This window comes from Anopheles coustani, chromosome 3 (genome assembly GCF_943734705.1).
Source record: "Anopheles coustani chromosome 3, idAnoCousDA_361_x.2, whole genome shotgun sequence".
NCBI lineage: Eukaryota > Metazoa > Arthropoda > Insecta > Diptera > Culicidae > Anopheles > Anopheles coustani.
Genome location: NC_071288.1, coordinates 96,286,997 through 96,312,530, shown reverse-complemented (window position 1 = coordinate 96,312,530; position 25,534 = coordinate 96,286,997). Strand labels below are relative to the sequence as shown.

Below are 25,534 nucleotides of genomic sequence, written 5' to 3'. Positions count from 1 at the left end.
AACCTTCAAGACAGAAAACCAAACAAATTGAAAGAGTTAAACATGAAACTGAATAGAACAACTCACTAATTACCATAATCGAATGCACCAAGCCAAAAGAGGTAGAACAAAAGGTTCATTCGTTCCGAAAAAGCCGTGAACAAGTCACGTAATGTACAGAAGCTGCTGCTTTCATGCTACTTCCCCTTTTTAACGCAACCAACGAGCTATGAAGCATTGCGCAAAGCAAATAATTTCTTCGACAAACACGAAGCGGCCTGATGTCCCTCCCACATACTTTCTGCAGAGCACAAATGAAACTAAGCTATCTTTTTAAAAGACATATAAATCGAGAACAAAACAAAATGGTAACATGACAATCGACACTGGCCAACCAAGAGCTGAGGAGTATCCGACGACGATACCTTCCATACCACAAAAAGCAAACGAACAACCAAATGCACTACATTGAAACAAAAAAATGGACCGTTGTTCGGTCACCGGAAGCATAAACACACAAACATAGCAACAGCAAACATATACATTACCCACCAATTTCATGGGTCAAAAAGTTCACAAAGATGAAATTAAAATGTATGCATAAACCCCTGCAACAGTACACTTGAGCTGAATTCCTATCCCGTGTCGTGAAACTCACACGCAACGTGAAAAGAACGGGGATAGCATTCATACCTGTGTGTTACAAATTATGAAATTAACATTTTAAAAATACCCGCAAAGCAAACATTACAAGTAACACTCGAGCTGACAAATACTCCACAATACCCACTGAAATCTCAATCTCAGATATCTTAAAAAAAGGATGTCAAAAAAAACGTACACCGGAGATAAATATTTCATATGATGTAATAGAGAAATAGTTTTGTTGTGGCAATTACTCGCACCGTTTCGTTAAGTTTTCATTTTGGGTCGAACGGGAGCTAAAAACCAACGCAACATCAACTACCAAAACAGCAACAGAAAAGTTATCTATTTTTTACTAAACTGCACACTAATTGAACATAAACTATCATCGTCTTTAATTTTAGAGAAAAAAAATTATCTGCATGATTGGATGAACAGATGTATAGAAAAAAAAGAATACACAAGTCAAACTATTAGCATACCGGCCAACAAACCGCATGCAGTAATGAGTATTTGACTCATCGGGAGGTAAAATACGTGAAACAAAATTATACAACGTATGCATGAGCAAGCAATGCGTTCGCAACGGGATAGCAAAAGAGCGCTAAGAAAAAGACTAGCGAACAGCTAGAGGAGAGAACTTATAGGAATGAAGAAAGCAACAATGAAACTAGCATACAAAACGATAAATCCGGAAAACAAAAGCTCTTATTATACTTGATATTGAAAATAAAAAAAAAAAGATTATATACATCATAAAATATATTATATATATAAACTTAAAACATATAATGTATGTGAAATAAATGCCTCAGTCAGTATGAAAAAGATTTTTTTCTGTTCTTTGATCCGAAAAACGTACAACCAATTATATACTAATTATACAAATGCGATCAATACCCATCGATTGGGCATTGTGCAAATGAAAGAAAAAAATATTTCTACCGCTTGGCAACGTCAATTATGCAATTAACGTGCAAAAACTATTCTTAAAATACATAATTTAAAATCGCTAATACCATGCTCTTCGATCCATCACTTGACGACTTTTCGTTTCATTGGTAGGAAAACCAGCGACGGTGAAAGATGTTAATTTTTGTTGATCGATTGAGAATTCATCTGAGGCGCCGTCTCGAACAGCGGGCTGCAAGTGTCCGTGAACAGTACCTGTACATTGCTCAAATTCTCAACTTTATGGGTGGTATGGCCGGTGCAGATATCTTCACGCCTAACTACACGCCAAGGACTTGGTACTTTAAGTTCGTCTTGTTTAACTTAGCGTTGGTGTTCTGTATCAACTTGTACAGCCTATACAACGTGTTTGGCAGCCTGGTGGATTTCATGTACTGTTTGGAGACCATTTTGTACGTTGGCATTTGCTGTGTTAAGCTATACACGTTCGTTTGGCACAAGGACCTTATCGTGAAGCCGCACCAGTTCATCATTACCTTCATAGACAACTTTGGTGGCAGCAAGGAGGAAGACGAGCAGATCTCGCAAACTGTCCACAACATCTACGCACTACTCATCCTATTTGCTGGCTGTTCGTGTGGTGCAGCCGGGCTGATTTTCGTGTACTCGTTGCTCTGGTCCGCACTGGTTGAATATGTGGTTCCATTTGGTTTCGTCATTCCATCGGTGTCGATAGACAACCTTCGAGGATTTTCTGTGAATTATGTCTTGCAACTGTTCGAAACTTTCCTAACCGTGAGCGGAATTGTTGGCAGCGAATGTGTCTTTTTCATGTTCTTACTGAACGCTTGTCTTCAGATGGATATGTTATGTCTGGAGTTGGATAGGCTATCTGCTCTTTGCGTCTTGAATGACCAAGGGCAGCGCACGGGCGAAATACGAAACCGCATTCGTACGATTATTGAGCACTACATTGAGCATCTAGAGTGAGTATTTCTGTGCTACATAATGTAATAATGTGCCCCTATAAATAATTACAATTCCAAATGATGATTCTAGATTCACGAAGACCATGTGCAATCTCTTTGTTTTACACTTTTTGGTTGTTTTTGGATGCATTTTCCTACAGTTGATCAGCATTGTCGTGGTAGTTGTGTCGGTGAGCATCTTCATACGATCGAGGTTTCAGTGAATATCTATCTAAGTTTAATGGTTACATTTCAGATTCCTGACTGGTATCCCGGATATTTTCTCTTCACAATGCTCACATTTCAACTGTTCTTTAGCTGTGCGTTGGGTCAACTGCTTGATTTGAAGGTAGGTTGCTATTGGGTCTGAAGGCTAACCTGAGTTAACATTCCATTCATGTGCTCGTTTCAAGTGTGATGAACTCACGGTAGCCATTTACACGGTTCCCTGGTACAATATGGAAGTGCAAGACCAAAACGCCATGCGATTGCTGCTCACGGCGTCGCAGCAGCCCATTCTCATATCGTACGGTTTCGGCCCCGTAAACATACGGACGTTCTTTGAGGTAATTTGACGCGTGAATTAAGCTTCTAGTTGTGGTAAATGGCTATATTATTCCTTTTAGATCTACCGGAAAACATACTCGATAGGAATGATGATGATCAGTGTTAATGAAGAAAACTGAAGAACAACACGGAAATTACAATGTATCTCACAAGGAGTTAAAATGCACCACGCACTATTCACATTATCTACAGCATGCTTCATTTAAATATATAACAATATTTTGCACCAAATGTATGTGTTTATTTATACCATCAACTTAATACCGCCATCCCTTTCGAAAAACGAACTCTTTTAAAATTGTACATATTAAGTACACAGCGCCATCTATGGGGTATCATCAAAAGCTCCGGAGTCATAACGACTGCTCCTGAATCCGAATAAGGTCTAGTGAAAAAAACCCCTTTTTTATATTTTATCATGAACATTGTACAAAATTTACCGTTCTTTCAAGAACTTTGCCACAAAATCTTAAACGATACCTAATCGATACTCAATTGATTTACTCCGGCAAGGAATCAAACTTCACAGTCCGCAAATCCGATTCCGATGTGCCAACACTTAACACTTAAAAATATCAAAACAATCCCGAACAGCTGTTTTTGATGTCAAAGATTACACCAGCATTTCAAGCAGCTCCGGTTAGTCAAAGAAACTACGCATAAATTAGATCGCAATTGTGTTATTTCGACGGATGCAAGCATGGCACTTCTACCTCCGGATCCAGTGATTTGTTTGAGGTCGCCGGAACAAAGCTCCTACCATTCACTTTGCTTCCGAACGCCAGAACACCTGTACGCCGGAACGCTTAAAGGCACCGTTCAGCTTTGGGACCTCCAGGTAATCAATTTTCTCTACTTTTCAATTTGTTCCCCCCTTGGTGAATAACTTAAATTCTTTTTAGACCAACCGTGTCTCGTATCAGCTGACCGTGGGTTCCAGTTCCATTCTAAACCTTGCTCACACCGAAGATGCCTTGATAACTCAGGAAAAGTGCGGCACGGTGAAGCTTTGGAATCTCACCGATGCCGGTTACGTGCTCCAACACGAACTGTCCAACGATCACGCCGGGTACTGCCGGATGGCGTGTGACGTACAAGCGAACGCTGTGATAATGCCTCGCGACAAATCGACTGTAAGTGTGCTCTGCTCTAAAACGATGACTGAAACCATACGCTTTTCCCCAACGGCCGACGAAGAACAGCCGGTCCCATTCGGTTCTGTGATGTGTGTACTGCCCGTAACACTAGATGGCCAACGATATCTGATGGCTGGCTACGAATCCGGTTTGATCGCGATGTGGGATTATCGCACTGGCCGAGTGATTGGCACCCCGACCTTATTCGCCAGCGATGGCGACTGCCTGTTTACCGTCGATTATGACCCAGTCACCAACCGAGGAATATGCGGCGGTTCCTCGAACAATCTCTCCGTCTTCTCGGTGGACCGAAAGGCACTCCAGCTGGTGCCAAAGTCAAAGATCCCCATCAAAAACGCCGGCGTCCACCGGGTGCGCATCCGGAAGGATCTAAAGGTGTTCTCCAGTGCCGGCTGGGATGGTCGACTTCGGATATTTTCCTGGAAAAGCCTTCGGCCCCTCGCCGTGCTTACCGAGCACAAAGGGGAACTGCTCGATATTGCCTACTCAGAGGGCAGGGTCACGATGTGGAAGGCTCCGGTGATGGCGGCTGCCGGGAGTGACGGACAAATTTCGCTGTGGGATTTGTACAAATGATGCCGATCGAGCCGGATGCGAACAAAACTCACCATCAATTCACCCTGGCCTCTGATCACACAAAAACGATCGTTTTTTTTTTGCACTTTATATGTTAACCGAATTGTTAAATTAAATCTGTTTTTTTATTTTATACATATATACAGCTTATACAGGCAGAGATTCGTACATGATTACTTATGAAATAATCTACACGAATAATAAAAAAAACCTATACAATGATACAGAACATACCAGAAGAAGTTGCTTCTTTAATTAGAAAACTAGTTTTATGTCTCAAATTAACAAACAATCATATTTTCAAATACATTATATTTCACGTCAGTAGGGAATTGTATTCCTATCGTTGTAACAAATGGATCAATCTATGCATAATTAGGTTAGCCTTATACATCAAGAAATACTAGACAATTACATGTAAAGATCATGTTGATCATGCATGAACAGCACCACGAACGTCTCATGTCTCCTGAGGTGTGCCCAGTCCACCTGTGGAGCCTTTTTCTACATGCTCATCCACCATTCCTTCGCTGGCCGTTTCACTCACACTCGGTTTTGCCTCTAAATGTTGTTGCCCCACGACCCTCTTCCGCTTCCGTAAAGGACGACTGCGATCAACCATTTCCTTTCGCTCGCGTTCGATATCCTCCTCATCGATGTCCATTGGCTGACGTATATTGCCTGCCAAGGAGGTCGTCTCATTACTTTCATTCCCGACGCACGTTGTTTCCTGACGAAAAATCTTAATTTTAGGTATCAGCTGCTTTGAGGACTCTCCTCCCCCCTTCACACTCGATAATCCGTTCTCTTCCTCGTTCGGATCCGATCTGACCGAGGAGAGTTTGTATGCCAAAGTTTCATCGCTGGGGCAAGGGTAGTTAATTATTTTCACACCCTGTTCGTATGCCCGTTCGATGTTTGAGCGCTCCAGCGAATCTCTTTCGTGTAGCTTGCCAGCGCTGGTTAGGGTAAAATCTAGTGGAGTGTCTAAATCGAGTTGTTCTTGCCCGCTGAGATCATCCTGAGTACTTTCATCGCCGGCGATCATGGTTGTCACAGGATCCTCCCTTTTCCCATCGCTTGCGATCTTTGATCCTCCATCTTCGGCTGGTTGGGTTGCCTCTTTAGGTTCCTTTGGAAGGGCCGCGCGCAGGAAATCTATCACAGGAATCGGTACCGGAATGGGCAAGGGCAGTGGGACGATTATTGGATACGGGACTAGAATTGTCACTGGTGGTGGTGACCCCATTCCGAGTAGGTTCGGCAGCGGTGGAGGCCGATTTGTGTGGCCCAGTGGTACACCAGGAAGAGGGCTGGGTGGTGGTCCCATCTGTGCAGATGCCTGTGGGGGTGGTGGTTGGGGCTGTGGTTGGACGAGATTTGGTGCATTTGCAAGTCCACTGTTGAAGCGCAAATGAGCTGGATTCATGTGGAAAAAGGGTGGACGCAGTAGATTGAGCGGTGGTGGTAAAAATTGTGGTGGGATGTTCAAGGGCGGTGGAGGTGGAGGCGGTGGTACCAGTGACCCTATAACGTTAGCATCCCGTCCATCGAATCCCCCCGGGGAAATGTGTTTTTTCTGTAACATTCTTAGATCCTGCACGTTGGACGATGTCACAGTGCACGGTTTTGATTGTATCGCAGCGGAACTGCTGACGGATAGATTGTTGTTCGGGATTGTGACGTTATTGTTGTTAAGATTACTACCGGAACTACTGCCTCCACCCAGGTTATTTGTTCCAGATCCACTTGTCAGTGTATAGTCCGCTTGATGTTGACTCGATAAGGATCGTTTCGAGCTGACACTTCCGCTTTGCTGTCCCGCTGATGGCCTGTGGATCGTTGAACGACGTTTCCGAGCACTCTTCGAACTGGGACGATTCAGGGCGCTCTGCAATGACTTCGACAAAAGTTTGGAAGGTGGAGCAACAGAAATAAGCGGCTTCTTTGCCGGTGTCGGTGATTGTAGCATTATCCCTGGCGATGGTTCCGGAGAGGATCGAATTGCCACCGATGGCACGGGCGAAACAGATTCCGACCGATCGGACACTGGTGACATCGAGCAGCTTTTGCAGTTTTTCATCCACAGCTCCGGAGTGATGAGACTTCCTAAAAGGCAAACAAACAAAGTAGGTGAGTCTTGTTGAATGCTCGCGAAAACTGCGATCTAGTTACCCGCCGATGAACTCTTTTCCTTCAGATGCGGATTCAGCTCCAGGTGGGCTTGCGTTTCGTTGCAGAAGATCTGCATCTTGTACTGATTGAGACACTTATCCGAGCAGAACTGCAGCTGACTGGCGCCGTCCTGGAAGTCAACGTAGCTCACGGCGTGTCGCACGTGCCGGCACCAGTCGCAAGTTTTCGCCCGCTTAAAGGACGCCCGACGTGACTGGGAGAAGCAGGCCTCGGTGCAGAAAATCATGCCCTCGGTGGTGCCCAGGATGCCAGGCTGATGCGATGGTATCACTTTTCGGCACCACTGGCACGTCTGTTCTGTGGAAGAGAAGCCCAACGTGGAATTGGAGAACAGGGAGAACATTATTTAACAATCATCGCCGACCGACAACGCTCATCAAATTATTTCAAGGAACAGTAAATTATATTATTTAACCTTTTCGCTCGAAAAAAAAAGTGATCCAGGTCGAAAGATCATTACCATTGCTTATCCCAAATGCAATACTATCCCTTTTGAATAAATGCATAAGGTTTCCCCCTGCAGCTATTCTACCAGTAATAAGTTATCGTTAAAAACATCCAATTCGCTTTCGGAAATCATTACATTTGCCAATGATTCTCAGTTTTAGCTTCATTAGTATTTTCCTGGCCGCGTGTGTGTTTTAATTAATCCAGGGAGCGAACCCTTACGGGACGAATTTCAATCATTTATCCAAGTGCACAACAAGGCAGCACCAGTTGCATCGAATCCGGCATTTGTTAATGCACGGCCATTACGCAGATTATTCTGCAAAAGTCATTATGCGGTACGGTGGGCATATTATTATCTCTAAACAACATTTTCCATCCCTCCGAAGATGGCATGATGCGTCCTGGTGAACGAATCGAGCTTCGACGGTAATTTCCAAAATCATCCTGTATCCTCCTGCATGCAGAAAGGATGTTCTAGTATCGCAATTCGGCTCCCATAGCTACGCCATGCACGTTTACCGATGGCGCTACCGATGCAGACTTTTGAATTTTGCCATGAGGTGAGTACACATTTTCCGATACTGGCGGTTCGAATTTCTGTGCGAATGTTCTTCCCGTGAACCCGCGGGCGAGATTGAATGTTTGATATCCTGCCTTGAGGCCGAATGCACCACGGGAACGATAATGATGATGGGGGAAGTTTTCCCGGTGCATTTAAAAGGTTGCAAAAAAAAACCCCCCGAACGGACCAAGCTTGACGAGGGTTCTCGCGGGAGATCATGCACGTCATCGATATTGCACAACCGAATTTTGGAAACACATGTGGAAAATGTGGAAATCTTACACCCATGAAACCGTGATGGTATTCCGCGATTTTAATGAACCCCCTCAGAGTACGCTGGACCACGTTCCATCAGCTATGTCCGTATCAATCAATAGAAAGGCGTCTTCCAGAGAAATTTTATGTATGATGCAATAAAAAATAATATAAAATAAGAAAATTAGAAACATATTCAGTATCTCCAAATAACTAAACTGTTAAAAAAAATCAGGCACGGTATAAAACCAGCATTGAATCTTTATTGAAATCAGTTTAGTTCCATAAAAAATTCACTTAAATGCACCTGCAAATCATGGCTGGATGTACTTTTGTGAAAAATGCATGCCTCGTTCACCAACAGGCATAAGGAAACGGAGAGAAAAGAATATGATAACATCGTCTCCGAAGGGCTATCAATTATATTAATTATGAAATATCAGATTGTCCCTTCGGAACCACGGAAACCCACCCCCACGCTTCCTGGCTGGCCGATGTGGAAAAATCTAATTAAGTATCCGATAGCCCTGGACGAACTCGATACGAACGGTCGGGGCGTAGAGAAAACCTTCCTCCCGGACCCGGAGTTGTGACTGATCGATGCATCTTGCGATGCTTACCTTGCTTGTCGAGCATTTTCATCAGCATCGGGCTCTTGGAGCTTTCCCTCGAGCTGTCCTTCTCGGAGGTGGAGCTTTCACCACCACCACCTCCACCACCTCCCTGTGCGCCCAGCCCAAGATGGTGCTGCTGGGGATGCGCCTGATGATGTAAGACGATACCGTTCCGTGTCGCCGTAGCGTCGTTCGGTGGGGAACCGGGTTGACCAATGGTGGCGGTAGCCGATGCTGCATCCCGGCCGGTTCTACGTTCCGTGCTGGACGAAGCTGAAGCGACCGGCGGATGGTCGGGATCGTCCTGTGTGAGGAAGTGATCACCGATGGCGCGCGAATGAAGATGAATAACTTGTTGTTGGGAGACGGCCGTTTGCGGGCAGGTTGCTTTGGATTCGATTCGTTTGGTGTTCGACACAACGACGGACGATGACGAGGAGGTGCCGGATGGTAAGGAGTTGTGGTCGTTGTCGGGCCGGAGGCGACCGGTCACCCCTTCGGAGGTTTCGATCGTCGACGAAGCCGAACCGGAGGCTACCTCAAGACGATCGACGCTGTCGTAGCCGTACCAGCCGAGGATGTCATTCATTGCCGTTTCGGCGAGCTCCTGAAAACGAAAGAAAAATCGGAAAACTCGTTACTTTTTTATCAATCACAGTTTGCTGGAGAAAAATTGTACGAATAGAATCAAGGTACGGTATCAGTCAACGCGTCCTCGTCCGAAAACTGGCGTGAACACAAACAAACGTAAGTACTGACACGACTCGGCTTGCTTCTCGATACTTCACCACTATCGCCTATCCGGTCCGGCTTTCCCGGGAGCATGCGGGAAAAACGGTGGATTTAAATTTCACCAGAGAAAAGTCTCCAATTTCTTGTGCCCGCGCGACCGAAACGGGATACCGGGAGCCGGTGGAAAAGGTGGATAAGAGGTGGGAGTAAGTTGTTGTCGGCCTGCCTAGTTTCCCGCTTTCTCTCTCTGGAGCCTCTCTGGTGCCAAAGCGTTGCCGAGCTACGCGAACCGGATCCTAGCATCCTTTCCATCGGTGGCCAGGAAAAAAAAATGGGGACCCCAGGACTCCCGATCGGCTGAGCGGCTAGAGAACACGAGTACACGGATGCATGAAATTTTAAACTGAAACACGAAACAGACACACACACATATACCTCTCAGTAGGACGAGTCGAGAGCGTTGAAATAAACGAGGGAAGCATCCAGTTTTCCCCCGGACAATAAAGGACACCTAACGACCATCAGCATAATGAACTCGCACACCCACACGGACACCGAATGCCGCAGGTTGGTTTTCCACGTGGGCCATCCGGAACCCCGGAACTCTAGCCCGGCCGGTGCCGTTCATCAAGGCTTGCAATTTGAGCTCGTTGAGGAGATATTGAAAAATTTGATACCGTACTTCTCCGGTGCAAGTGTCGCAGAAGTCTAAAAGAGCCTTTGAAGCACGGTTTTTTTGGCGGTTCACCTACACAACACTTTTAAAATTCAAGTGATCTCTCTACAGATACCCTAAAGTTAGGAATCAATAACAATCACTTACGAGATCATTTGATTGTTTTACAATCGTTCGGTGGTTCGCTTCGATCGATCACAAACCGATGATGGATGGGTTTGTTTGCACAAACCGAAGATAAGCTGATCTGAAATTTCCCTGTCGACCGTAAAACGCGCTGGGGAGTTGGGAAATGTGGGTCGTGAAAATGGGTACCAACCAGCAAAAAGTGTGATCACACGAAATAAAAACACGAATCGAACAACAGCGTGCGCCCGTCGATAGATAATACCTCTAAATTTCAGCAATTAATTCTCCACGGGTTTTAGGACGGGGAAAGATGATACCCGTCGCTGCCGAACGACCAACCATACCGTCATCCGATCTCCCCCGGGGCCCTGAACGCCGGAGAAGTCCACGGTGTTTTGATTTAATTCCGTGTTTGCGTGTTTCTCCCAGTTTGGCTTTGCATTTGCGATGATTGGACTGTCCGATGCGACAGTCCAAACCTACCGCAGGCACCTTCTGTAGCCGCCCCGGAGGCGGCCACGTGATGCTGAACCCGTCGCCCCGAGGGGATCGATGGTCCCGGGACGGCAGAAATCGCTCAGTCCGATAATCGAGTGTAAACCAATAAATTAGTATTAATAAAAACACAAGTATTAGCTAACGAAACCGGTCATTTGGTGGCGCGAACGGGGCCGCGTTCGGGAAAACTGATACTTCGGGGTATTTCATTGACGCACACACACACACATGCAAAAGGTTTATAAGAAAAAGGCTATATCGATATCGTTCGGCGGATATTTGTCTATCGCAGAAAATCAGTCCCACGCCTGGATTTATTATCGATTTATTTAATTTTTGGAGTATAATTAAGCCTACTAAGGATGCGAACAAAAATGTCTATGCCAACCTTGTTAAAGCAATACTTCTTCAAGTAACATTTAGTTAATAATAAAAATTCTACAACCCAACTTAAAAACAATTAGGTTAGAAATTAATTTAATTTTAAACCTTGTACACCAAATCTCAAACAAGTGTTTTTTCGTCTTTAACGTTGTGCTTAATTTATTTAAAATAAAGTTGAAGTTTAACATAGTTAACTAAACGACATCGAATGAGAAAAAGCAACACACTCGGTTCTCATCTGACCCAACCGGTGCGCGCCAAGAAACAAATCCTTCACCGGAGCGGTCATGTTTCAAACCGTCGTATAACAAATCCATTAAATAATTTATCACACTCAGCCGAGATCGGATCAGGCACCAGGTAGGGGGAGCTTGGGGGAGACGCTCAACTCGGCTACTCGGTAACCAAATATCTTTCCTACCCTTGCTTGCTCGATCGGCCAATCGGTGGTCGCGATATAGGATTGAATTAGTGAAAGCCTTGAAGCCGTTTCGATTTCCCAGGATCTCCGGCCGGATCGCGCGCATTCGAGCGGCCATCCATCAATTTGTCGCGAACATGGTACCCACGAGCGATGGCAAATGGCTCGACACCGGGACCGCGGAGACGGGTTTACGATCTTGTGCCCCCAGGAGTGTCACCCCGAGTGTGTCTCGGCATCTGGTTTCGCACCTACTCCGTGTGTGCCATTTCCAGTAGCGTTTCCCGGTACGCCGGTCTCGGGTTTAGGGACACCAAAACTCACCCCCCGAGCATCGATTTGATTGATCTGTATCGATCAGATGGCAATGAAGGAGTCGTATTCGCACGATGAACTACTTTCCCAACCACGGAAACACCCGTACGCACTCGGGACTTTGGGAAGCTCGCCAGCTTAACTCGACAACCCCGTTCCGCCGACCTTTAGCCCTCCTAAATATTCCGCGAACTTGCCTAGATTCTTGGACTAGACGGATTGTTATATTTTCTCAGAATGTTGCTGTTAGTTATTTAGTTCGCTTATTACACTCCGCTTTTATTCTACGTACAGAACAGACCACAGACTAGACTTGCTAGGCTAACAGACTACAGATTTAGAATATTTCTTGCTGCATCTTCATCACAGTCTACTAGATACAATGTAACTATAGACTACTAGATTGTTGAAGTTGTAATCGATAACTCAACAGTTGCAACAACCCATTTTGTTAGAAAATGTGACTATTCCATACCCTACAACCGAGCTGGTACGAAGAAAACATATACCGCGAGTTCTCCGAGGATTAATTAGCGTCCAGTGGGTGGCTTGGTCTTCCGTCCTTTAAAGACTGCCAGCGTCCTTGAACCGTAGGGTTATTAGAATATTAAGTTTCCACCGCGCGGGGACAGTGGGTGTATTTATTACTTTTTAATGTGTGTACATTCTACTCGACACTGCACTACAGTCGAGGCGAGGCGTGGGCATAGTTCTTACCAAAGTTTCGAATCTTTCACATCGGTTTAATTTGCTCACGCTTCCGTGAAGGTGTTGAAGGGTGGAAGTGTCGCTTACACAAAGTAAATGAGATTTTTTCTTACATCTCTCGCCTTGGTGCGCTGAGAGGTCGGATCGGGTTTCTTCACATGGCGTTAATCGATCGTTTAAACCGGTGACTAACAAGAGTGTTGTGAGTGATGACGAGTCCCAAAAAAAAAAACCGAAAGTCGAACCAAAACTAACCACGAGCCGGACCCGGTAGGCACACGTGACCAGGTAATAGGAGACAAGTGAAGGATCAGTTTTAAACGCAAAACATAATCCAACCCATGTTCTGTCAACACCTCAATGAGAAATTTTGAGGGACTCGTTTCAAAGAACACAATGTCGTAAAAGATAGTCCCATTAGCTGCAGATCATAAAATATTGATAACAAACTACCCTTTTTTGAACCTAACATTTGATTCTTTATAGTCACGATAAACCAGTTTCATGTATACTCTGGAACTTAACAAAATGAAAACTGTTCAAAGAAGTTCCTCAGAATACAGAATCATATAATTCTTAGACATAGACTACATAAACATTAGTGCTCGATAGTAGAATCATATAATTCTCTAGTTTCAGGGAGTTTCTGTATTTTCTTGTAATGAATCCTGAAGCCTGAAATGGTATTAACCAACGTTGTGCTGAAACAACCAACAGAAAGAAGTTCCAGCAATCACTTACGCCAAAGAGGCGACGAAAGTTGCTTCGTCCGGAAGTTGTCCGCATCGCTCGGGTTTAAGCTGCGTGTAATTTGAAGCAAAGGGGCGCCATCAACCGATAGGAATCGTGCTCATCGTGCTGGCTTCCTTTGGCAGATCTTAGATAGGCCACCCGCTTGCTCCTTGCCACTCCCCTCCTCCCCTCATATTGTCGTCAACGTGCGCAACTCTGGTAGCAGCATCAACACTGCTCGTTCACTAAACGATGCGTAATCGAAGAAGTGAAACCTAACGAAAAATGTCTGTATTTCATTAGACGCCACACTCGCTGACAAAGGCGATGGCGGCCGCCGATCCCGCACACTGCAAGCACACGGATGGGCATATGATTCAGCTTGGTGGTGGAGGGGATCGAAACGGAAGTGTTTCATGGAAACTCCGTACCCGGTCCGGTTCGGCTCTGGCCTCCAAGATGGGAGATGATGCCAGAGCGACCAAAGTGTAAATGTGATACTCATTTACCTCAGTTCGCCCGCATGCCGCAGGATTCGTCTCTCATCCGACACTGGGCCGCTGGTTTGCTGCAAATGTCAAACCGCCGGCGAGCCGGCTCAGATTGCTCCAGCAGGACGAAAGATTAACGTTGAAAATCGATAAGACACTGGGATGCACACAGCAGCAGCAACAGGAGACGGTGGAGAGTTGACAAACATTACCCCCTCACCGTCGCAAACGAAGAACCGAAGACATCGAAGTCGGCGTCTCCCGTTGCAAAAGGAACCAAAGCAGGCAGGGATAGAGAGAGAGGGAGACAGCGTGAGAGACAGTGAGCGAGAGAAATAAACAAGTATTGTAATACGATGATGACGAAAGTTAATTAATTGAATAAGAAAACGTACAGTGTCATATTGCCGCCGGATCGGATCGTTCATTGCTGGGACCACGGGAAGGGAAAAGGGAGGGAGAGACCAGCGAAGAATGACGCCGGTTGGATGAGGCAGCGTGGCAGTGATTGGCCTCGGTATGGTTCGCAATTGGCCAAACACGGGGAAAGACCACACGACACGCCACACGATCTACGATCAAGTGCCAGGATTTATTGTCACCATCACCCCCTCCGTCTCGTCCGAAATGCATCGTGGCCGCTGCCAAATCGAGCGTTCGGTGCAGATGTGCATGTCCCGGCAAGGTTTCATGAGCAGTCGATGACAGGAGGGCGCAGCCGGGGCGGCTCGCTTGCTACTTTGTAGCGCTCGCTTGGGGTTTTCTTGGCTCGGGGTCAGAGTCGCAGGAAAAACAAGCCGTCGCCACCGCCGAACGTGAAACGGAAGCCCGTGATCGTGCCCGGGTTCGGCTCATCTATCGCGTGTGCGTGACAGGTCCTGCCGATTGGTTCCAATTAGACATGGTGCAATAAAATCGTACCCCAATCAAAGGGTGAACGTCAACCAAGCTGAACGTAAATGAATCGGCGGACTTAAAATGTTGCAGTATTCCAAATTGACTAACCACCCTTAGTAAGAGCCTTACTGGCGTTAGTAGAACCCCTAGACGTTGTCAAGGCAACGCTTACAGGATTCTATGATCAGTGAACGGTTAACGGAAAAATGCGTTACGATCGTACATTAACGATGTAACGCAAATAACGCTATGACCTTTTTGGAAGCGAGGGAACATTTTTGAGAGACATTCCAATGCCTTAACGCTACTTCAAAGAAGCGACAAACTCTCGTCGGCCGCTGACCAGTGTTCTAAAATTACGGTTGATATTCAATGTTGCCACCGTTCGCCATTTTGCATCCATTACGTGTTCTTGATCACGATTGCGCAACACGTCTACCGAACGGCAAGGCAAAGATCATCGGCAGCCCGCTCCCTCAACTGGCCACCAGTATTTCATGCAAGCCCTTTCCAATCTTTTCCTCACACACACACACAACGAAGAGTGATTCGTTCGAAGGGCGGCGACCAAATTAACCCAAAAGACGTAAGAATATTTAATATGCCGTATGATCCATGTGCCGTTTGCAAGAATGTATGCTGTAGGAAAGCTGAGCATTTAATTATATCCAAACCGTGGGGCACGGCACGCCTCCCCGATGTTCCCTCCCTCGGTAGAAATAGAACGGTCTCGGGGCGGAATGGAAAAGGGCTTCGGTTTGACACCGGCGAAAAGTGCATCCCTAGGCAGATATTCCCGTTACACTGTTGCATTGGACCCCTATTTAAAGTTCGTTTGACGCACGTAAGCGATGACATATTATCCAACAATAATACACACCCTGTTTTTTTTTTTACTGCAACCTGCAAGGTACCTTGCGCACGCCTTGCGGACGCCTTGCGGACGCGGGGCAGAAGTGTTGTACTTAATGCACGTAAGTAATCGCCCCATATGCTCGATCGTGCGGTCGTTCGCCCCGCAATGCGTATCGGTATTTATTGCGCCTGTGACACAAAATATGGACCTAATTAAAACCGTCCGTTCGAGTTGCTGTCGTCGTCCGTCTCCAGGCGTGTTCATTAGCGTGCACTTCCTCCAGGGCGACGCGAATCACATTCAGGCTGATTTCTTCCCCAAAGCCAAGGGACTTCCGAGAAGATCGTTCGAAGCCGAAATGGGAATGTTGCGATTGAAAGTCATCGGAATGCTTCAAACCTCTAGGGCACAACGATAAAAAAAAAGAACTAGAAAATCCCAGCAACACACGCACACGCCGAAACCTTGAAACGGAACGATTCGTGGCGATTTCGCGGGAAATCATGGGAACTTCTGCCACACATATGACCCGGAAAGGGAAACCAGCCTGTCGCGGAGAAGAAGAAAAAAAAACAACAAACAAGCCAAGTTGGTAAGCCCGTAAAACGAACCGTACACCTCTGGCTACGTCGCCAGTGAGGGTACCATACGGCCCAAGAACCGCGAACGACGCTCACAGCCACAATGCCGAAGATGTTTCGCATTGACGGAACGGATCGAGTTTCACGCGCGATATCAAATTACGCTCCGGCTACGAAGAACCGAGGAACCAACGTTGGCGCGCGCGCGCGCGCATGATCTCAGGCCAAGCGACGACTATGGACGACTGCACGATGCAGTCCTCTTCAGCATTTGCCGTTCCTGACACCGGTCGGGAACGGGGAACAGGAATGGGAACGTCACGAGGCATGATAAACGGATGGCCTAAGTAGGTGCGAATGGAGTTCCGAGGCAGAGCCGGTAAATTAAGAGTTTTACAAACGCTACAATATCGTAACGTCAAAGATATTTGCAACTTAAGTATAATTCTGAGATAACGGCGCCTTTTTCGGCGTGATGAAATCCGTTACAAAAATAAAAAGATCCTTAGAAGAACTTAAACAAATGTTATCTTAGAGATCGACAAGCTCTCGGCCATTTTATCGGTTGGGACTTTGACGAGCCGGTTTATGAATGAATCAAAACAGCGATAGCATCGCTGATGGAAATTAGCTATTTGGAATGAGTTTATGAAAAGTATTGGACATCTTTAAAACTTCTTTAAACACACATAAGGCATCCATAAACTTCCTGTTGGATTACGGTGGTGATCGACTAAATGAACCCCTTCCATTTAATTCAAACCAAAGCCGTTATAGAAAAAAATTCTGGCGTTATCATGGGTTCCCTCCAAAACAATTTCGAACAGTTCCGCTAGTCCGCCCGGAATCAGCGGAATCCATGACTGAAACTACCCCGATCATCCATAGTCCACCCAAAAACACACATATACACAAGTTCCCATCCGTTCCCCCCGTTTACGCCTGGGTTTCCGGGGGACGCGCTCGGAGATCTTCCCTTTTGCAAACCTTCCCAGACGACGACGACGAGGACGACAACAACAACAACCACGGAGACGGCGACGATGGTGGCGGCGTTGGTTTCAAATTCGATACTCGAACGATGGTTTCGAGTTGCTTAATAATGTTTTAACGTTTGAAAATTATGTGTTATTTTAGCGTACGAATTCGCCCTCGGCTCCAATAGCATCCTCAAACTCAGCCCCCCTCCTTCTGGGCACCCTCCCACCCACGGACGGGAGAGATGGTATCATCGTTTCCCATCATTGACGTTCGGGTACGCGGTAACCGGAACCAAAAACCCCCTCGGTTCGGATCGTCTTCGGACAAGCAACGTCGGGCCTGTGAAAGGCGAGAACTTTTCGAAACTGAAACCCACCACCCAACAGGGCCAGGAACGGAAGGAGATGGACGATGATGAGCAGCGAAAGAGAGAAAGAGAGGGGCTTAAAAAAACCCGTGATAAAATCGTTGTAACCGGATCTCCCCCCCAAGACGCGAACTGGGACGGTTCCGACGCAGAAGAGGGAATGTTGTTTCTCCAAGCTTGTTGTACCGTGTTTTGCTCATTGAGCATTCCCTGATTCCTTGAGATCACCGGTTTGACGCCTTTTCCGACGACGCACTTTTCGGAAGCCGAGCGCCACCCGGCGTGTTCGAGGACAGAAGAACCGAAGAAGGAGATGGAGTGGAAGAAACGGTATCGCACATGGGAATCTCTAAATTTTTGTCTGGCAGACAACCAAAAAAACCAGAATGTATCCGTTTCCTCCCGCCAGAAATATGGAAGAGGAGTAATCCAGTAGGCGACGTCCATAGTAACGTTTCTTGATGGAGCACGCGTTACTCTAGTAGGCCGATGATGTAACGCTAATCCCATCGATTAAAGTAACCTTTGCAATACCCGGAACAATACAGTTCTTTGATGAGAACATAACTTTTATCCTTCAGCGTGTGTTTCCTTTTCGTTTCCACCTTTCAATTCACAACATCCCTGTATTTACGAGCCGGCGTGCAGCTGTACTCCATCTGCAATTTCCATATCGTTGGCAGTCCCCGCGTAAGAGCCCGGACGAATGCAAACGATCCGCGGTGTTCAGGGACATCTTATTACTTGCAGCCGGCCCCGGCCGAGTTGGATGAATGGCTTTGGTAATTTAAAACCCCGTACGTTACGTTCCCCCAGCTCGCAGCTTCGGAGTTTTTGGTTGACGTGACGGAATCGGATTTGGCCCCGCGCGTATTGACTAAGATATACGATCGAAAGCGGTGGTGCTGCGATTCGTGAAGGATCCACACCACTCCGGTTACATTTTTGGCGAATCCCAGCTTTTTCGGGATGGGTTCTTTGTTCTTGCGCGAACCGTGAATCTTCCGGAGTGGCTTCAATCAACAACGTCAGAAGGAAAGTGAACCGATTTCACCAAATCCTTCGTAGAAATATTACAATTTAAAAATGAGTCATCGGTCAGTAACGGCGTTTTGTACGAAAACCAGCTGTTACTTTTTCATTTCAGCAACATTTCAACAAGAGTTATTCTATGCAAACCCTTCAGAAAAGTCAGGAGCTTTAATGACTGTCCAGATCCATTAATCACATTCCAGTACGGCACGGTGAAGATGTTGTTGTGCTCGAAGGAATACGAGATCACGGAGCTCCGAAACCGCCCGAGCGCTGCAAAGGTAACTCTAAACCTTAAAATGTCTCATTTATCGAAACGAGCGACGGAACCACCCCAAAACCACCCGCTCCTCGGCGCTCATTATTTGATCCTGGGAAGTTCCACTTTTCCACTACTGCCGGAATGCGATACCTGCTCTCCCACCCCAACACCCAAACATCTCCCATTCTCTCCCTCCCTACCGCTTGCCGAAGGGAAAACTGAAATGGAAACCGACCCTTTTGGACGCGGAACAGCGTGTGCCTTTTTCCACACACTTCGATATTCCTGGGTGCTTCCGACAGGGTGCGTGTGTGTGTGTGTGTATGACTTGCTTGTGCATGAAATAGATCCCAGAGTGTGCGTCGTGTCTGAGCTGCATCCGAAACACACGTGCATTAGCACGAAGCCGGGCTAAATGTTGCATGCAAAAACCCGATGAAGCCCCCGGCCCGTCGAACCGCACCGTCGATGGTGTGGAAAATATGTTTTCAATTTATTCCCTCCCCCCCCCCTCCCCCATTTCCCCCCAACCCCACAGCAACACACAACAAAGGGCCCTTTTAGCTGCACGGATAGTCACAGCCCCGGTATTGGATAGAAAATCTAAACCGCCGGGTTTTCCACCGGAGCGTGTTGCGGAGAAATTCGATCGGATATGTTTGCATCGGGTGGATGATCCGGACACGTCCCACCGTACGGTATGGCCATCGTCGTCGTCGTCGTCGTCGTCATCATCATCGTCAACCGAACTAAATACCAACCCCATCTAGCCGTGCTCTAACAGGTAAGGAATCTGATCCTGTTCGCCTTTGGTTCCGGCTGCTCCGATGATCCCAGAAGAAATCTTCCAAATACTTCGTAGACAACATAGAAAGGAGCCTACCTTTGCAATAATGTTCTTCAAAACTACCATAAAATATCGATTGAAATGTAATAAATTATAGAACAATTTAAAATAAACATGATAAATAAGTACTCCATAAAAAAGCAAATAGGCGAAATCGAACCCAACCGAGAGGCCAGTTGTAATCTACCCCCCCATGGAAACCACGCCAAATTAACTCTGGCCACCGGCGTCATCAACGTCACCGTGGAACCGAACCCCCGGTACCGGTGGTCAAGACCGGGCTGGTGGTTCATGAAGTAGTGCATTTACGGCCTCGGCTCGGTGCGGAGATCAAATTATAACTGCAGCAACTTCATTTTCACTGGATCGCATTTCAATTAGCAAATCACTCACTCTCCGTCCTGTTGTCGTCGTTACCGTCGCACCGTTGGTTTGGCGCTGCTAACGTATCCTGTTTCGTGCAGTAGGGTTTACCAAGTCCAATAGCATTTTGCAGTACAGTTGCATGGGAACACAATAATCTCCCCCGATCAATATATTCTCCATTCTTTTCATGGAATGGAATGGAGCTACTTGGAGTTACTTCTTGGTTCAAATCTCTATTCGTTGTTGAATCTCTTAACTTTCATAAATCTTTATGGTTCACCAAATATTCTTGAATCTGAACTAACCATCTCCATTCCTTTTCTTGAGGGATCCTTTAAAAACATAAGCGAAACAGTTGCACTACGAATGTCGCCATGACACTGTCGTTGTCATGACGATCGTAATGGCATCAAGTTATCACTTCTCTCACCGTCATTCGCTCGCGGATAGCATAACAACCATGAATAATTATAATTTTTTAAACATATCAAATTGCCAGGGTCAGGACCCGTTTTACTGAAGAAAAAAAAACCAACTAACCTTTTCATACGTTTGTGACAAACGAGAAAAGCGCGGTGGTCTCTTCTGATTGCTTGTAATAAGTTCAATTACATGTCCAGTATTTTCTTCCCCTCTCTCTCTCTCTTTCTCTCCATCCGTCTCATATATTTTCCAGTAATAATTTTATGAAACCACATTTTTTAACGACCCATTCCTCACCACACCCTCCGTTGCCCCCCCCATCGGCACGAACACAATCGTTTTGTGTCATTCGATATTTTCCAACTTTCATCTCCATTTCAGTTGCTTTATGATTTCTTCGGTTTCTGTGGGTTTTTATGCTTGCCGCTACCCTCCTCCATCACCCCACCGCGCTCAGTGCAGGCAGAAATTAATGTAACTGGCACAACAATAATTTCACGGGGTTCTCCTTCTTTTTGCAAGCCTTTTTTTTAGCGCAAAACACGAGGATACGATTTCAGCCGGTTTCAAACTGCCTTCGGTTGGGGGGTTTTCGTTTGTTGCCACCCTGTTCGTTCCCAATTGGATTTGCATCGCATGGTTCGATGTTTTCGAGTGCTGCGCACTGCAAAATGCAATTGTGCTCAAATTCCCTTGCTCCGATTGATTGAACTTCGATGTGCGCGGTGAAATGGAGATGGTGAGAAGAGGGTGAGACACGGTTGAATTCGTTGACCCGGGCTGAAGGAATCCTAGGGAATGCTTTCGCAACGGCTGGCTTGAATTTCCATCTTATTTATCTCCTCAATTTGGGATTAAATTAAATTCAATGAGAATTATTTCTTAAATTTGCAATCTCGAATCAATCATGAAGTAAACTACTTTTACTACTGCCAAATTATCAACAAAGCAGTGCCATTGAGGTACGTATTGCTCAGGGAATCCGACACCCGGAGTAAAACCTCCAAAACCGTCACGTCACCAGCTTTACCAGGACGCCGGATCATAAATCACGGGAAACGAAAACCAACGGGCACAGCAAAATGACGGCGGAAAGATTTCACGAATATTTTCCATTAAATATTGTTCAACCATGTTTCCCATATGGCCTTTGAATATATTTTTCACGCCCAACGTGATCTCTAAAACTCAAAATCCTTCCCTTCCCACGAAATCTCCCCTTCGGGAGATCTCAACGTCGAATGAGTGAAAGTTTTAAATTTCCATCGCGATGTCATGCATGCGCGTGAGGTGAGGAAAATGTCTTTGAAATAGAAACCGATATCGAAGCGAACGGTTCGAGGAGGAGACGCCAGGGAGGGGGCCGGCGCTCACGTTCGGGTTTGCAAAACGTATATTAAATTGTGTCCCAAGGCAACTCAAAGGGTGAATTTATCCTCACCAGAAAATTGTAAAACTGTTTAAATTCGATTCCATATTTCGACAATTCAATATTTCAACAATGTAACTACAATAGTCGGTTTTCCACTATTGTTGGTCCATTTCTATCCTAGCAAATATCATTTTTCCTATTTTACAAACTCGGCGTGCTCACTGCAAGCGACATTTAAAGTCCATGCCTCGATGAGCAGGAGGCGAAAGGAGGAAAACTGTAATAGATCTCCTACATCCCCACGTCAGACATGGCTGTTTAATTTTTCCGACACTCCACCCCGATCCCCCAGGCCACGCTTTCCACGGGAGAGATTCGGAAAAACTGACAACGGCAGGTGTATGGACCGTTTGAAATCGTAGAGGACTTCACAGGTACCGTTCTGCAGCTACTCGCGACGCCACGATGTGGCATAATGTATATTAAAACCCCGGGGCGGAAGATAAACCCGATCCGTGCCACTTCCTCTCCTGGCCGTTCCACCCCGTTTTTTCCGGCACAACGGGTTTCCTCGCGATGCCATGCAGCACATTTTCGCGGTTCAGTTTTCGGCCCAACGGCCGTTTGCTTTTTTTCAGGTGGCGACTAAATATAAGTTGCGACAAACTGCATCAAATGTAGACTCGCTGGTGATAATTTTGTTTCTTGGCATTCCCGTCCTACCACTTGTTGCTCGAATGATTTGTTGCAGTCGAGCAGTTCTTGCTTTGACTCGCGACCAACTCTTATCAACATGGTTTGTGAACTTTACACACATGTTTTTACAATGCAACAACAAAAAATCATAGACGAGGGACAAATCCTATGCAGCCAGGCACCAACGGCAAACCCCGAGTGCATTCTACTTTTCAACCCCCCTCCCCATCCCCCTTTCTTTTACCCCCAACAAAGCTACAAGAGCAGCATTAAAATTGCACATTTGCGGTAGCCACACTGAAAGCTGATCTCGCTCGTTCGTCGGTCGGTCGCGACGCGAAGGCCCAGACACTGAAACGGAACGGCATTACCGAAATGTGACACTTCAAAGGACCGACCGTTCGTGGTGATCACGGGCCCCAAACGAACCGAAACAACGATCGTGCGGGGAGCATAGTATGAACATTCCTGTCCCCGCAAAGGGAGTACGAATCAGAGCACGTGAAATAAATTAGGCAACAGTTGGCCAAACGACTTACACACGAGGACAAATATTTATCATAATTTTTCTACCAACCAAGATATAGTTAGTATAGGTTGTTATAATAAAAACACTAAAATAGATTACACCTAATCATGCCAATTTATCGAGGCAAATTTACCGTAACAGTTCTTAAGGCATGAGATAAGGCTATTGAGGAAACATTCTTGGGTTCCTATTACGCTTTTTAGCTTCGGCCGGGATATATGATACCAGCAGCCATAGACCAACATTGTCCACATTGGTCATTCCCAGCACGGGTCGTGCAGAAACGGCGATGACACCCAACACTGCAGACCGTACGCGTTTGCACACTTACAGACGCTGCTGCAAACTCCAATTACCTCCGAGTTCTTCATCGGACACCGAACGACTCACGTTGCACGAGGGCCGCCGCAAGGACGCCGCCGGATCATCCGGTTCCGTGCCTGGATCTCACACGAATGTCCTGCCTCCACTCCGTGGGTCAAACATAGCAACCCGACAATTCGAATTCGGAAATTGTTTGGGGTTTACCCGGGCTTGTAACCGAATATCCTTCCGAAGAACGTTCGCTTTTCGACGTTCATCCATTTTGTCCCGGTCCCGGATAGGTTGGTATAACTCGAATTTTGCTGGCCGTAGTCAAAGGGTAACGACCAGTTTTACAAATAAAGTGCGCCGAAACAAAAACCGACGCGAACGGTTTCACTTCGAAACATTGTTGAAAAATGAATTATTGAATGAATAGGAAAAGCAGGCTTCGAACGGGGAACTTGAAACTAAGGCAAATCGTCACCAAAATGATTCTTTTTATCCGTTTTCAAATGGTGGCTGCAGTTTTCTTATGCACCATAGTATCTTCTTGTTCTACACGCGTTACTCAACAGCGTCGTTGCACGGAGGAGAAGGACGTGGGAACTAATTTTCTTTTTTTATTTTTGTTTGTTTTTCCGAGGGATCGGCCGGGAGTGCAACACCGTGAAATCGATCGCTCGATATCGATGGCCATTACGGGGCCACACCAACTCGTGCCGTGCGTAATACGATACGTCCGACAAAAGGCTGTCGGATTATTCGTGCCTGTCGTTGCACATGCACCGGGCCAGCTGTAAACGACCTGTAAACGACGATCGATTTGATTTCTGCGCAATAAAATGGGGTTTTATTTGTGCACCACACTTCAGTAAGAAACCAATGCTGGATTGAAGATTTTCAACAAAACAGTATAGTTAAACATTTAATTTACTAACCTTGATTGTTTCGTTGTCGGTGCAGAGCTCTTTCTTGACCTTTATCCGCGGCGGAGACGTGCTCGTTGAAGATGCTGTTGCCATAGTTACGAGAGCTTCCGCTGGCATTGCACAACGTTCTGGGAAAGACGGTGTCGCTCACCTCCTTTTAGAGGGTGGTCGTATTAAAACACGCACAACAGATCCGTTTTTCCGCTATAGAAGTCCGCGAATTCGTCTCCTTTGTTCCGGTGTGCGATAAGGATTTGCTTCTGGTTCATTCTCGATCCGACACTCGTTTCGACCTCAACAGTGGCGTACCGCTGTTGGTGTGCTTGACTGGCGTTAGTAGTACGAATGGGTGTCCGAAAGAGCGAAATATGATCCCTTTCACATGCCACCAAATTCCACCCATGTCATTTGATACACGCCAGCGCCAAACAGCAACCGGGACAAAATTTACGATTAGTTTCTTCCACTTCTTCTCCTCGGTTGTGTACCACTGTGGTCAAAGTAACATTGATCTACCGGAACAAGCTTTCCTTTTTCACATTGCTAATTACACACAACATTTTTCTTCACAGCATGCACATTTGTTTCCTATACAAACCAAATCCTTTCGTCAATCACCAATTTTAATGGACCTTTGATCCGGCTGTAGATGCTTTCAGTTATGTTTTCCTTTTTTATTCCTCATAAACGATTCTCCAAATAAATGTACCAGAAATAGCAACATTGTCGCTGCATAATCTGAATGGATTCGACTTCATCTTTTTTTAGATTAAATATTTTTAGCATTCTATCTCGATCGTTGGCGTTAGTTTTACTCGTATCAATCGTGCATAAACACGACCTGCGAGGCGATATGGAGTGAAAAATTGAGAAAACGTAAACAACACCAAACAGCGAACGATGCCGCACGTTTCTTCCCATAAATCCAACCGCCTGCCTCAGGTATTGTTGAGATTATTTTCATTGCGCCTACGATTTGCCTAAATCAGCACTATGCTGAGATTTTTGTTTACTCTTGATTTTCCTATGTTAATGATTGAAACTGATCTATCAACGGTTGTGGTTTCGTGATTCACGATCTCGCAATTTCTTCAGACTCCCGCCTCAAGCTATTGAGAGAAAT

General features: G+C 46.0%; 3 protein-coding genes across 3 annotated transcripts; 2 read left to right on the top strand and 1 right to left on the bottom strand.

Annotated features, from left to right (window-relative positions):
• The first annotated feature begins 1,710 nt into the window (after positions 1 to 1,710).
• LOC131270402 (uncharacterized) lies at positions 1,711 to 2,526 on the top strand. Its single transcript, XM_058272420.1, has one exon. It carries the CDS (start codon positions 1,711 to 1,713, stop codon positions 2,524 to 2,526), a length of 816 nt encoding a protein of 271 aa, XP_058128403.1.
• Positions 2,527 to 3,689: 1,163 nt separating this feature from the next.
• LOC131258493 (guanine nucleotide-binding protein subunit beta-like protein 1) lies at positions 3,690 to 5,046 on the top strand. Its single transcript, XM_058259818.1, has 2 exons — positions 3,690 to 3,909; positions 3,974 to 5,046. The coding sequence occupies exons 1-2, from the start codon at positions 3,772 to 3,774 to the stop codon at positions 4,802 to 4,804; spliced, it is 969 nt and encodes a 322-aa protein (XP_058115801.1). The 5' UTR covers positions 3,690 to 3,771; the 3' UTR covers positions 4,805 to 5,046.
• Positions 5,047 to 5,168: 122 nt separating this feature from the next.
• LOC131270386 (sine oculis-binding protein homolog A) lies at positions 5,169 to 24,504 on the bottom strand. The gene is made up of 5 exons (XM_058272418.1): positions 24,421 to 24,504; positions 8,888 to 9,488; positions 6,980 to 7,297; positions 5,889 to 6,913; positions 5,169 to 5,825 (listed from the first exon to the last, which is right to left on the bottom strand). The coding sequence occupies exons 1-5, from the start codon at positions 24,502 to 24,504 to the stop codon at positions 5,265 to 5,267; spliced, it is 2,589 nt and encodes an 862-aa protein (XP_058128401.1). The 3' UTR covers positions 5,169 to 5,264.
• Positions 24,505 to 25,534: the final 1,030 nt, after the last annotated feature.